General features: G+C 35.0%; 3 protein-coding genes across 3 annotated transcripts; all 3 read right to left on the bottom strand.

Annotated features, from left to right (window-relative positions):
* Positions 1-115: 115 nt before the first annotated feature.
* On the bottom strand, positions 116-553 carry LOC141684921 (uncharacterized). Its single transcript, XM_074490056.1, has one exon. It carries the CDS (start codon positions 551-553, stop codon positions 116-118), a length of 438 nt encoding a protein of 145 aa, XP_074346157.1.
* Positions 554-5,124: 4,571 nt separating this feature from the next.
* LOC141687013 (protein disulfide-isomerase SCO2) lies at positions 5,125-8,437 on the bottom strand. The gene is made up of 3 exons (XM_074492149.1): positions 7,958-8,437; positions 6,810-6,936; positions 5,125-5,478 (listed from the first exon to the last, which is right to left on the bottom strand). The coding sequence occupies exons 1-3, from the start codon at positions 8,333-8,335 to the stop codon at positions 5,387-5,389; spliced, it is 597 nt and encodes a 198-aa protein (XP_074348250.1). The 5' UTR covers positions 8,336-8,437; the 3' UTR covers positions 5,125-5,386.
* A 1,060-nt stretch (positions 8,438-9,497) lies between these two features.
* Positions 9,498-12,259, bottom strand: LOC141686978 (putative LRR receptor-like serine/threonine-protein kinase At1g67720). Its single transcript, XM_074492097.1, has 9 exons — positions 11,929-12,259; positions 11,287-11,830; positions 10,744-11,207; positions 10,516-10,651; positions 10,351-10,422; positions 10,176-10,244; positions 10,018-10,089; positions 9,836-9,907; positions 9,498-9,708 (listed from the first exon to the last, which is right to left on the bottom strand). Exons 1-9 carry the CDS (start codon positions 12,014-12,016, stop codon positions 9,672-9,674), a joined length of 1,554 nt encoding a protein of 517 aa, XP_074348198.1. The 5' UTR covers positions 12,017-12,259; the 3' UTR covers positions 9,498-9,671.
* Positions 12,260-13,933: the final 1,674 nt, after the last annotated feature.

Raw genomic sequence — 13,933 nt, 5'->3', positions numbered from 1 at the left:
ACCTAAAACAGAAACAGAATATGTAGACATAAATTTCACCCCTACGACAATGAAGCAAATCCTGAGTTCGATCGTGATCTCACCTGTCATGTTTATAAACATTTCGTGTAGGAATTCAATCATCTTTCACTTCATCGATTCTCTCCAATCCTCCATTCTCCGCTTTCTTAGCAACAATGTGATTATGATTATGATTCCTCTTCAATCCCAACTTGTCTATTCTCCACCATCCCAAATTCTTCGACAGCCTCGGAAACTCCTCGTCGTCGTCTTCAACAAGAAGCTCGTCTCTCAGTGTCACCATCTTAGAAATGCTATTACAGTTCTCCTTTGAAGGGGACAGCTTGCCTTTAAACGATACCTCATCTGTAAGATTGATGGGGTTAGCAGGAAGTGAGAACTCGAAATCCGAGGACACAGGAGCTTCTGTGTAGCAGTTGATCTTTGGTGTGACTTGTTTGGCATCAGCAAAATCATTGGAGAAGGAGATTCTTGGTCCCATTACAGAGCAGTAGCCTTGCTGATCATTGTTGTACATGTTTAAGCATGCCATTGACATAACAATTAACAAACACTCTTGGTAACTTGACTACACACTTCTCTTCTCCTTTCTTGATGTGTCACATGCATGTCTGTCCTCCTAGGGTTCTACTTATACAAGTGCAGTGCCCTTTCATGTGCATAGTTATTTATTTATTTATCGATCGCTAATAAGATAAGACTTGCACAATAATATAGTTGAAATTTAACATGATTGACCCCCGGCCCCCGCCCTACCTCTCTCCCTCTGCTTTTGGATGCTCACATTACACATTTATATTCCACTTTACGTATCATTGCCTCATTGGTGCAAGTCTTGAAAACAAATTAACCTTTGGGGTTGATACTTCCTGATAGAGCTGTAATTCGCGAGCCACCCGGCTCAAACTCGTTTAACTACGCTCGACTCGACTCGTTTGGGAAGAGGTTTCGTCTCGTTTAATTCGACTCGACTCGTGAAAATAAACGAGCCGAATTCTGGTATAGATTTACACTTGATTAAGTGTAAAATTAAACGAGTCATTTTGCTTGACTCGTTTAAACCGGCTCGTTTGAGTCGGCTCGACACGAGTCGAGTTCGTTTAGAGGTTTAGACTCGATTAGTTAAACAAACTGACTCAGCTTGATTAACCACCTCTTGAATTAGGTCCATCTCGAAATTCGGCTCGCTCGACTCAAATTACGACCCCGCTTCCTAAGTACGTACTCACCACCTGGATGAGGTAAAAAAAATATCTGATGTTAATACACGAGATAATTTTGTTGAATATTATACTCTGGCATCTAAAGTAAACTATGTGCTCATGTAAATTACCTAAATAAGTACTTATGTTCATTATTCTCTTCTCCTTATTACCTAAATAAATACTTGTATAACTATCCTAAATACGTACTTATCTGCATTTTTTTCTTCTCGTTATTTATTCGCGTTATGTGTTTACTACTGATTAAGTTTCCTTGTTAAACTTGTAAATATGCAGTTTTTGTGAGAAAATAATGTAACTATTCTATATAGTAATTAGCAGTGTCATCTGATTTCCAGTTCTTTTTAATCTGTCTTAGACACCTAAGAATTTAGCTTGCAACTAGACTGTTAAAAAATAACTCCAAGTAGTGCAAAGATGACACCAAATTATTTGTCATATACGGTTTTTCAAGACAAAAGCCACCTTTAATTAGTCGACTAAAGTAATAATTAAATAATCTAATCAACACTACTGAAAATGTAATGAGTGAGCTGGAGATCTTGACCACGCAATTATTGGATCAAAGCTGAAAACTATCTCAGCTTTTACATTGTGTTGCCAGTACCACTTTAAAAGATTATTCTCTCCGTCCATCTCAATTGTTATCGTTTCCTCTCAATTGTTATCGTTTCTGGGAGAGTGTCCGGCACATATTTTTAGATGAAGAAAAAGTATAGTTCTATAATTTTTTTAAAAAATTTTATTTTTCTGAATAAAAGTTTAAACATTCTATTTCTATTCAAAAAAATAAAATTTTTAAAATAAGTTGTAGAACTATATTATTTATTTATCTTAAAATGCGTGTCGGACACTCTCTCACAAACGATAACAATTGGGAGGGACGAAAGGAGTAATTTATTTTTGTTGGGCCAATTAATCTTTGATTATGAGCTAGTGGAAAAGGGCTTAATGTGAGGAAGTGGTCTCCCATTTAGTGGCCAAACTTTTGTTTCTACACTCTTAGTTTATTAATCACCACCTTCTTATCTTTCACCCTTTTGTGAGCTCAATGTCAGATCAAGAAAACTGGTGTTTATTAATTTCTTGATTAGCTGCTGCTAGCTAGTAGTGCTTTGATTCTCCTTTAAGTAATGTCTAAGTATTGACTGTTTTGTGCCAACTATCATCCTATCTAGGGACAAAACTATAATGGCTCTTCGGAGCCCCAAATTATCTTCCTTGCTGTATGCAGAACAGGAGACTCTCGCGTATTATGGTCTCGTTTGTTTCGATGTAACTTAACTGTGTAATTTGGAGTTCCTTGGATTATAAAATAGTTATACTATTTGGTCTAATGTATTTTAAATTCGACAAAGGAAGTTAAAGTATTATGATATTTGTAGTTCCTATAAAATATAGGAACTTAATTACCAAGCTCAACTATGCTCACTAGAAGTTACATAGCTAACAAGTACAAAATCATTTAGGCCTAGTTTGTTACTCAATTTTGTAGTTACATAGTAATTTTAACTTCCCTGTAAGTAAGTTATAATTACAAGTTTCGAGGTAATTAAAAAACCTGTTTGGTTTATTACTGTGAAACTATAAGTTACATAGTTATATTTGGTAAGTAATTAATATTTTATATTGGATAGCTATGTAATTTGTGGTAACTATGATGGACCGTGATAACTAAGTTTCAATATTTTGTGGTAACTACAAAAATCTTGGAATTAGGAGTTCCCTTGCCTAATCTAAAATACAACAAACCAAATATCGTAACTATTTTTGGTTTTAAAAAATTTCAAATTACATAATTGGCTTACATCGAAACAAACGAGGCCTAATAAAGGGAAAAAGTCGTAAAACTTACAGCCCCTTCTATATCTTGAAATTGAAATATATTACTCCCCACGAAAATGTTATCAAATGCCCCTAACTATTGAGTGCGAGCAAAACTTACACCTTCCAAGTCTTGAAATAGAAATAAATTGATCTCCATGAAAAAGTTACAAAATGGCCCTATAATTGAGTGCTTAACAATTTATAAGGAAAAGTAGAGATTAAAAAGAACAAGGGGGAAGAACCGTATCTATCAAGGATTATCTTTCCATTAGCATTGTAGTCAAATGTAGGAGTGCAAACCTTAATTTAACTCAGCAGCTCTGATCTATCTAATCATTAAGCATATAATATGTGCTCTTCTGCTGTTAAACTTTGCTTATGAATGTCCACTAATGCTGCGAGATACAATTAACTGCTCAACTATGTCGAGGGGAGAACCTAATCTTAACAGAGGAAGAAATGACCAGTGTGTAAACCTCAAGTATTGTAAACATTAATCATACCATTTCAAAGACATCAGTTGCAGCAGACTAGAACATTTATCTGTTAGCACAAATTGGTTGCACAATGCCTCAATATTTACCTTATATCTAAACCAAACTTAAACAACTGTATAATCCTTTACTGTCATACATGATACATCAACCACCATCACCCTTACGAACTGCAGATCTACAAGCACATAATAACTTAAAAGAGATGCGCATAAATTCTTTGATTTGATATCGGTATTCTTGAAACTTCTACCTAATAACCTTCACCTGCACATCAAATATTGTGCAGGAACATTATACTTAACCAATATCTTGGAACCCCCTGCCTTTTTCTGCACTTTTACAAACTCTTTGAAACCAAAGAATGCATCCCCTACTACATTCACTGCCTCCATTGTCTCCTGAACATCTACTATACATAGATAAAAAATATATACATAGATAAAAATATATACTCCCTCCGTCCAACTGCGAGGCTTCTATAAAGTATAATTTCATAATGTTTTTTTTTAATTTTTTTTTAAATAAAAGTTTAAACATAAAACTTTTATTCAGAAAAAAAAATTTAGAAAAATATTATGGAATTATACTTTAAACGAGCATTGAAAAGCGTGCCGAAAAGTAACGTAAACAATCCAGAGGGACTGAGGGAGTATCTTCTGAACATCTTTTGTTGTGTTTTCTTACTGAATTGCTTACAATATGGACTCGTACTCCCCTTGGGAGTTTGACACCTTTTTTGTGCTCACATTTATCAAAAAATTCCAATATCAAGCTTAGCAGGAAAATGGATAATGATCCTGTGTTTTGCCTACTACTACATTTAATAGTCTTTTTGCAGAGTATTAAATGGACCATTTTGGAAAATCTATCAAGTACATAGATAAAATCTATACTTTGTTAATTCCTTGGAAGGCCGAACACAAAATCCATGGAAATATCAACGTACGGTGTCTCCAAAATCCAAATAGGAAGGGGTGCATATAGTCCAGTGTTGTTTAAACTTCCTTTTGATGTTTGACAGCTCTAACATATCTGAACAAAAAGATTCATGCCCTTTTCCACTTGAGGGCAATAATAGCGTTCCTCTACTAAAGAAATGCTCTGGTCTCTTTCCATATGTCCACTAAGACCACTTTCATGTAGTTCTCTATCTGATATGCTTGCGAAGAGAATTCCTTGGAATACATAATTTATTCCCTTTAAAAAGAAATCCTTCTTCACGATATATAATCAGCAACTCTAGGTTCAGTTTTAATAATTTTACCCATGTATCACCCATAACAGACGTTAGGGTTTCTACATAAATTTTCTTATTGAAAGATTGTGATGCATATCCAAAAGTTCGTTGACATATTCTCTTTTTGCATCTTAAGAATAGACCTAATAATTTAATCATTGCTTTTTGTTGCTAAACTAACAATATGATCATATCACTAGCATGTCTGATACGACACATTTAATTAGATAATACTTGATATGTAGATATTTCGGTGCTCAAGTCAATAAGCTAAGAAAAAAGCTTCATTTATAAACATCTTACATGCACCCAAAGGTAGTTTAGGAATGAATCATGATGGACAAGGTAAAAAGTATACAATATTATTCTTTGCTCTAGTTACAAGTACAACACGTGTTATTCCCTTCCCCGTCTACAAAGCACTACTATAAGATTTTACTTTTCTGTTTGTGTATTTAAAATCTACCGAAGTAAATGCAACCCAATATTGTTGCTCAAGAATTACAATAATGTTACATGGACTAACAATCATCTCAGATTCAAAATTATGGTAAAGACATACCCAAAATCCTGGACACAAGTCAAGGAGGCTTTCCATTACCCAAACCTTCAATCACATCGATATCCTCCATCACATCAATATCCGTCCGAGCTGTAAATTTTTGCACATAACCTGCATCAGAAAATCACTGGTAAAAGGTCCATCTAGTAATATCCCCAACCCTCGTACTCCCCTTTTCATACAAGGTAATGGAGGATGAAGGCAGCAGCCACCTATCACATTCTGTGACTAATATTTGACACAGCTTCAATGACGGAGATAATGAGATCTACCAGTAAACATACATTTCTTTTGTTAGTCATTGGCTTATGGGAGAGGCTCCTGAGTTGTCTCTTTGCACATAGCCACATGCAAAGGTGAGATGTGACATGACAAGAATGACTCATGTAATAGGTCTAAGAAGGAGAATAGTAGAAATCAAATTGTCTTTTGAGTCTATGATATTTACAAAGTTACCCTGTTAGCATAATCATTTAAATTATTCTTAATTGACACTAATCATGGAGGTTTCAGTCAACGAGAATTATTAAGTTATTCAGTGCTACAAATTTAAAATGTCTTCTACACCGAAATAAATGTTCAAACAAGGCGGTGCAGTACTTCACTTGGTCTGCTCCCAAATGCTTATCAGAAAATCGAATTGGCGAAGCCCGGACAGGAAAGAGCATATTTACAGAAGCACAGAAGTAATTCCAGAAGCATATTTACAAAAGCAGAGAAGTAAACCGAGAAGCATATTTAAAGAAGACGTAGAAGTACTCCCAGAATTGATGGCAAACAATATATAAGGGCCAATCCGATATTGTTTCACAATTTTCTGGGAACGGATTCAAAATACCCTTGTGGTATTACTGGCAAAGGGATTGCAAGCTTGTGGTCCATTCTGGGCCCAGATTGATCACAATCTTGAGGATATCACGAGTCAAACACGACTCTGCATATATCTAGTAGGACAACAGGGTCAACTGCCAAACTGCCAAACTGCCTACACTTTCCAACATTATAGTTCTGTGTGGCAGATTGATCGCAAGCTTGTAATCCATTCTGGGCCAAGCTTGATCACAATCTTGAGAATATCATGACTCAAACAAGACTTTGCAAATGTCTAGAGGACAACAGGGTCGCCTGCCAAATTGTCTGCATTTTCTAACTTTATGGTTCATTTTCAACTGGTAAAAATTTAGTAACTAGCTCCTCAATCTTTCATTTCCAAGGGCTCAATACCTTTACTCAAATAATCTGTATTAATCATTTTTCTCGAACCATACTTGTAACAGATGTGCTACTGTCAATTTATCGTGCTACTAGAATGCGCTAGAGCATACGAGCGAATGTGATACAGTCATAAGTTAAATCTTTTGTCAATATAAAGCAAGGATGAATGCTGCAATCAGAATACGAATCTCAAGTAGAAAGAAGGTAAAGTATAAGGTGAAAAGTACCAACTCCAAGGCATGGTATGCATTTACAGATAGTTTCTTTTCCTCTTTTATTGTAGTAACTAACAAGACCCGATCCTTGGCAGCTCCTGCACTTTCCAGTCCATTCATAAACCACTTCTTTACAATCCTGCATTTTTAATCTCCAAAATAAATAAATCTAGAACTGAAACGAAGCACGGTCTAAGTCTATAACCCCTTATAAGAACAGATACCTCAACAGAAAAATGTAAAGCACAAATTAACAACTGAAAGTCAAAAGACAATAGTAACAAAAGCCCCAACAATACATGCTTCCAAACCAAATTCACATAAACCAATTAATTAATTATGTTCCTCTAAAACAGGCTCCAAGAACATCTACTTCCATTAATCTATACTAACCGTTACGAAACCTCACCATTCAGAAACTTGCACTCAAGTGCAAAGGCAACTTACCTTATCCTCCTTGCATTATCCATCACAACCTGCAACCTCGATTCATTTTCAATTAACCACAATATAATCCTAAAATTACTTGTTCAATAAAATTTCTTTCTTTCAAAGCCTAAAAAACTCGTCTCACTACTAATTTCCATAATCTTTAAAACAACACAAAAGCAAATTATCCAAAAATGACTTGTTCATTAAAATTCGTTCTTTCAAGCTAAAAAAAACTAATCTCGCTACTAATTTTCCATTAGCTTTAAAACAACACGAAAGCATATTAACACAAAAGCATTATCCTAAAATGACTTGTTCACTAAAATTCGTTCTTTCAAGCTTAAAAAACTAATCTCGCTACTAATTTTCCATTAGCTTTAAAACAACACGAAAGCATATTAACACTAATTTTCAGCTAGTCTCATTACTAATTTTCCCTAAAATTATAAACTCCACGAATTAAATTAACATCGTCTACACACACAACTTAATCAACACATTCATAACACCAATGTATCAAACTAATCTCACTACTAATTTTCCATTAGCTTTAAAACAACCCGAAAGCATATTAACACTAATTTTCAGCTAGTCTCATCACTAATTTTCCGTAAAATTATAAACTCCACGAATTAAATTAACATCGTCTACACACACAACTCAATCAACACATTTATAACAACAATGTATCAAACTAATCTCGCAAAACAAAAAGAATAAGTCACGACCTCGACAACCGGATCACACCGAAGACGCTTATCGATAACATCAGGCGACACGGGGCTCGTATTCGGATACGTCATAGGAAGAGGAAGAGCATCATCATCGTCAGTCAAATAACTCTCTCTATCTCTCGACCATCTCTCCTTCGCATTCACCTTCATTTCCTTCCCATTAACTCTCTTCTTCTTCTCAGCTTCCAAAACGACGTCGTTTTCGAAGCTGATTAGATTGGAGACGTTGGTGATAGTCGTGAAACTGAACCACCGCCGGGGAAATGAAGGACCGGCCGGAACGACGGCGAGGCACCGGAAAGAAGAAGACGGTGGGGAGAGAGGGGGAGATGAGGAGGGAGAGAAGATGAGGTTAGGGTTTAATGGCAACATTCGATTCGACCACGTCACACATATATGTAAGTATGTTTTGTATGTAAGTATGTTTTGTATGTACAGTTTAACAGAAGTGAAAGACTCTAAAGTGTCCACCGAAGAGTTGTAAGATTGTCTTGTTCGGTCTAAAAAATGTGTTTGTATGATTTAATTTTCATATTGTATCATTTTAATTTTTAAATGTGTTTGTATGATTAATTTCATATTTGTATCAATTTAATAATTTTCTTTCAAAAAAAATTAATAATTTCATATTTATTAATATTTTAATATTTAAAGATTTTTTCAAGTTTATATAAGAGTAATTAGCATATTGCACTAATTTAATATCGACATTTTCCTGATATTTGAGCAAGATTGTTTAAGGCCACTCGTCAACTTTTATAATTCCTAGTAACTAAGTTACAGTTACAAATTCCAAGGTAATTAAAGTAAACGTGTTTGGTTTCTTAACATGTAACAACTAGAGGTTACGTAGTTAAGTTTGGTAAGTAATTAATGTTTTTATATTTAATAGCTGTGTAACTTCTGGTGACCATGATGGAGCTTGGTAACTAACTTCCTAGTAACTATAAAAACTATGGAACTTGAAGTTTTCTTATCCATTTTAAAATACAATAAACCAAACACTGTAACTCATTTTAAATCTAAGGAACTTTAAGTTACGTAGTTACATCCAAACAAACGAGGCCTAAAAGTATTTTTAATGGAGGTGTTAAATCAAGATTGCTAATATTATCAATTCGACAATGATATTAATAGAGTATTGTTTTTTTTATTGTACTTTTGACACAATTATTATCAAAATTTATTTTAATAATTAACACTCAGAGTTGTCCATTAATCCTATACAACTGTAAATAAAGAAGATAAGAAGGTAAATATTTTTAGGAGGATATACAATATTGTTTTCATTTTGAAAGTATGTCAAAAATTGATTACTTTGATGGACGATAAACAAGAGTGTACTGTCACTTAACATTTTGAAATTTTATTTTTTTTGGCACCTAATTGGAGATCGCTCTTAGCATTATTTTACTATTCCTATTTCTTGAATGCTGCTTCACTAATATATTAGTTTACACTCATTTCTTCTACCACTTACCATTAATCATCCCATCTACTAGTACAATTTAATAGATATTTGCTAGTATATCCATGAAGAAACAAACTAATGCACATATTACCAGTAATTTTACAGACATGATTACACATTGTTTTACATCATTTAACTGTTACTGTACAAGTCTAATTGAAAATATGAATCGACTACATGTTCTTCAGGCCTTTTGCAGTCCCAAAACCTTTTCATATTTGCAAATTTTCATAGGCATTACATAGCCCCAGCTGACAGTCTATTCCCTGAGACCCTGTTCAGATCATTAATCATTAGTACGCACTCAAAATTCGTCGTTAAAAATTATTAATAAGCATATTGGTGTGTTTTTTGGACATCGAATAAGCTCTTTGCAGAAGTATTCAACAAATGATGCTTACTGCATATTTATATCCTTTCTTGTTGATAGGTTGTTTGGAATGATTCCTGTGAGTTGGTTGTTCTGGAGAAATCTGTCATGTCGCGGAAGAATTAAAATGTCAGTAGCTACTCTACAGATTCTTACAATGGAGTTACATGTGTAGAGGCAACTCTTCTTTTTCAAAAAGTTGCAGAAACATACAGTTCGCTTAGTTTTGGAAGTTGGCCCAGGGACTGAGGAATTGATCCTTCCAATTGATTGCCCTCCAAATGCCTTCAGATCAAGAAACAAAAAATCAACTAAGTTGTAGGAGAATCGTAAAGTTGCATGACAAAAGATTATGTGCAATGAGAGCTTACAAGGATTCCAGGGAATTCATTGAGGTCATATCTGGAATTGGACCTGAAATGTTATTATCTGCAAACCACCTAAAATGGTGCAATGGCTCTAGATAAGAACAGATTTCATTGTATAATCACATTAGGCTAAATGATTAAGTCTCCAAGCATGATTCACCGTGTTAGATTAACTTACATACTGGAAATGGCAGATAACTTGGCTATATCTTTGGGCAGTGTCCCGGAGATTCCTAAGCCTGTTAGGTTCCTTCTCACAGGAAATACAGGTAATGAGATAAGAGATATCGATGATAAGGGTCTTGTACATGTTTCTATAATATGGTTTTCAAAGAGAACTTACAGGGTGACAATTCTAACTTGTTCACCTCCGGTGCAAGTAACTCCAGTCCACGATTGTGCTTTAGGCAGGCACGGATCTCCAGTCCAATCCGGAGGTAAGTTAACAAGGCTTTTGGAAAATTCTTCCATTACTATTGCTGTTGCACAACCAAAATTCAGATTAACTTATGATGTAGGATAAATTTTAAGTATGCGTTGACAAGGTAAATTCACAATCATGCGGAGGTACCATCTCCAAGAAGAGTCCTTCCGCTTATAGGCAAAAAATGTAAGATTTCCCCAGCACTGATCACAGGACCAACAGACATGTCACTTCTTGGAGTCATGGTGATCTCTATCTTCCCTTGGAGAAACATTTCTGTGCCATAAACAGTTAAACCTCTAGTAGTGACATTGATGTCGTTGTAAAGAGTTTCATTGTTTATACTGACATTGAAATTTCTCCAGTGATCTGGACTTTCGGTTCTGGTATCTTGGAAGTAAAGTGCAACATAGTATTGACTGGAAGGCAATTCATACTCGGTCCATCTGACTGTGAGAGTACTCCCACGGCTTGATGTGAGTGCAGATTGAAATGCCTTTGCTGGTGGACTGTTCCAGAATGCTGAAGGCGTTACGTTTGTTTGGCTATTCTCAACCACATTTTTATCCCAAAAAGGTTGCCAGTAGCGGTTGAATGGATCATCTGGATAACTAGTCAATTTCAAGTTTTACCATCAGAATCAATGGAGCTAATCTTTTCTAATTATCACTTATAAGCAAGTTTACATACCTAATAATATCTCGACCAGATCCAAAGGAAGTCCGAGCAATAGTAGTTAGCCCATATTTATCGAAATCAGTGGCATTGTAAAGAGCTTTACTAAGAACCAGCACCTCAAGAGCTGAGATAAACGGGGTTGAAACAGTATGTCCATTTCTTGCTAAGCAAACGCTTAATGAATTCGACTGAGCCTTGACAACGATCTCATAGTATGAAGTAAGACCCTTGTCATAATCCTCGGTGGTATTAACAATTCCCCACAAGGTTCCATCAATAATCTGATCAAAAATCGGAGGCTCCTTTCCTCCATCAAATTGTCCATAGTAGTAAGTGGCCCTTACCAGAAATTTTTCTCCCTGTTTTACCGGTAAAATGTAACAAAACTTTCTTGCAAAAGTATCGTTGAAATACCTTAACGAGGTCAATCTAGGCATCACCCCGGGTTTATTAATAGTTGCAATGTTACCAACAGATATATAGTCATGATCCGGAACATATCTTAGGCCATTTTCTTCTACAACTTCAGTTGTTGATCCGCAATTTATCAAGTAACCTGCATTGACATTCTCGATAACGTTAGCCTCACCTCGGGTTGGAGAATAAGTTGTTGGCATGCGCAGAATGGACATGAATGAATGAAGTGTTGTTTACCTTTGGGGTCTGGATAAGCATTGACAGAGAGAGGAATGATGAGGAGGCATTGGAGAAAGAAGAAGAAGATACATATCCACATTGTCATAACAACATGAATAATTACATGATGTTTCAGAACGAGAAAGAAGGGTTGGAAGATTGATTTACAGAGTTTTGACACGTAAAGAGTTGTGCTACAAATTAGTAAATTAAGAATTGATGTCTTCTGACCAAGTCTTGGTTAACATACATTGCATTTTAGATAAAATTCTTGTCAAAAGTGTTTTAGATGAATTAAATTAGATAAATCTCCTTTATGCTTGACAAATATGACTTATAGCCTTATAAATGGGACGATAGAGGATAAACTCTTAACCACTTGAGCTATCCAACTGTGCTCTACTATTCGACAATTTACTTTCTTCCATCATACCTCGTAAGCAAGTAACAATGGCATACTCTGCTATCCCAGAATTCGACAATTTGCTTTCTTCCTTGCCGAAAGAAGAAGGCATAAAGTCAGCCTACAGCTACAAATACCAAAAAAATCTGGTTTTCTGTCAGGTTTGCAAAGACTGATTGATTATTTTCATGCACGCGAAAATGATACATTTCTTATAACTGTCCCTAAATCCAGCACAGCCTGGTTGAAAGCCATCATTTATGCTATAATCAACCTTGAAGCATGTAGTCCTGAAGATCCTCATTCTGCTTAAAAAATCTCTGCATCAGCTTGTTCCTTTTCTTGAATTACTTGAGCATTCTGAGTATAAAACCATTTCCAACTCTTTAAACAATAGTAGATTTAGGATCATTGGATGTCATATTCCAACAGTTATCCTCCCTAAATCCATAATGATGAGGGAAAAATAGTGTATTTGTCCAGGGATATTAAGGACACTTTTGTGTCAGTAAAAAACAAGGATTCTTCGGTCACTTGCTGCACCGCGCACCGGATTCTTGGGATTCTTGGGTGCACAGGGATTTTTCTCTCATAACATAATACAAATAGTTGAACATTTAATCAGTGAACTATGCTAAAATGCCATCAGTTGGATTATCAAGTAATAATAATATATATTTTTAACGATAAAGTACTCATAATGAACTTATGCAGTTCATTATTTAGTTTAATTTGTCTGAAACTCCTAAAAAATATATAAAAAATATATTTTTAAGGTATTAATATTTGGCGAATCCCCTCTCACCCGAATACCCATGTTTTTAGATTTGCCGAATTTCCATATCCTCTTATCACGCACCCACACTCGTATGCTTTCTAGTGTGTCACTATTTCACTATTGTAATAAGGCTAACTTTCGGCTTTGGAAAGCCTTTAAATTCTTCTGCAAAGGCGTATATCCAGCTGGACCGATTTGGAATCATATTATAGGATAGTCGAAGGAAAGTCTAAAAAGACCACACAAGGTGCTGTTTATAAGGTATGAAGAGATGTAAGACGAGCCTCATACTAAGCTGAAGTGTCTTAGACATTTTCTAGGAAAACGCTTCTCTCGCGAGAACGAAAATAGGCAAAAAATATACTACTCATACTTTTTTACATGTCATGCATGCTCGTGTTAGAGATTCAAGAGTTTCAAATTCAAAATCTTTATATACTAATAAAATATACATAAATTCGTATTCGGAGCAGTACCATATTCATGTGAATAAATAAGATTATTCCCATCAAAACATACCACATAATTTTTTGCAAAATTTTGTACAAAAGTTTACAATCCATCATTTTTCATTTGTATTTGAACTTGCGATTTTAGCTGATAAAAAATCATCATCAAAAAGCAAGTGTTAAGTAAAAAAGTAGGAATATAAAACATCTGATCCTATGCCAGAATATAGGAATTTAATTATAAAAAGGTCTTGGGCCATTAATTGGGCTTGATAGTACATCTATATCAGAGAATATAGATAGTCCAGTTAAGCAAAGTTGGGCCTCAACTAGGACTCTAAAGCACAGTTGGGCCCCAACTTTAAAATTGGTCCTATATAAACACTATTTATA

The sequence above is a fragment of the Apium graveolens genome, chromosome 9 (assembly GCF_009905375.1).
Source record: "Apium graveolens cultivar Ventura chromosome 9, ASM990537v1, whole genome shotgun sequence".
NCBI classification, from domain to species: domain Eukaryota; kingdom Viridiplantae; phylum Streptophyta; class Magnoliopsida; order Apiales; family Apiaceae; genus Apium; species Apium graveolens.
The sequence above is the reverse complement of the archived record's forward strand: the minus strand, read 5'-3'. Positions and strand labels throughout refer to the sequence as shown.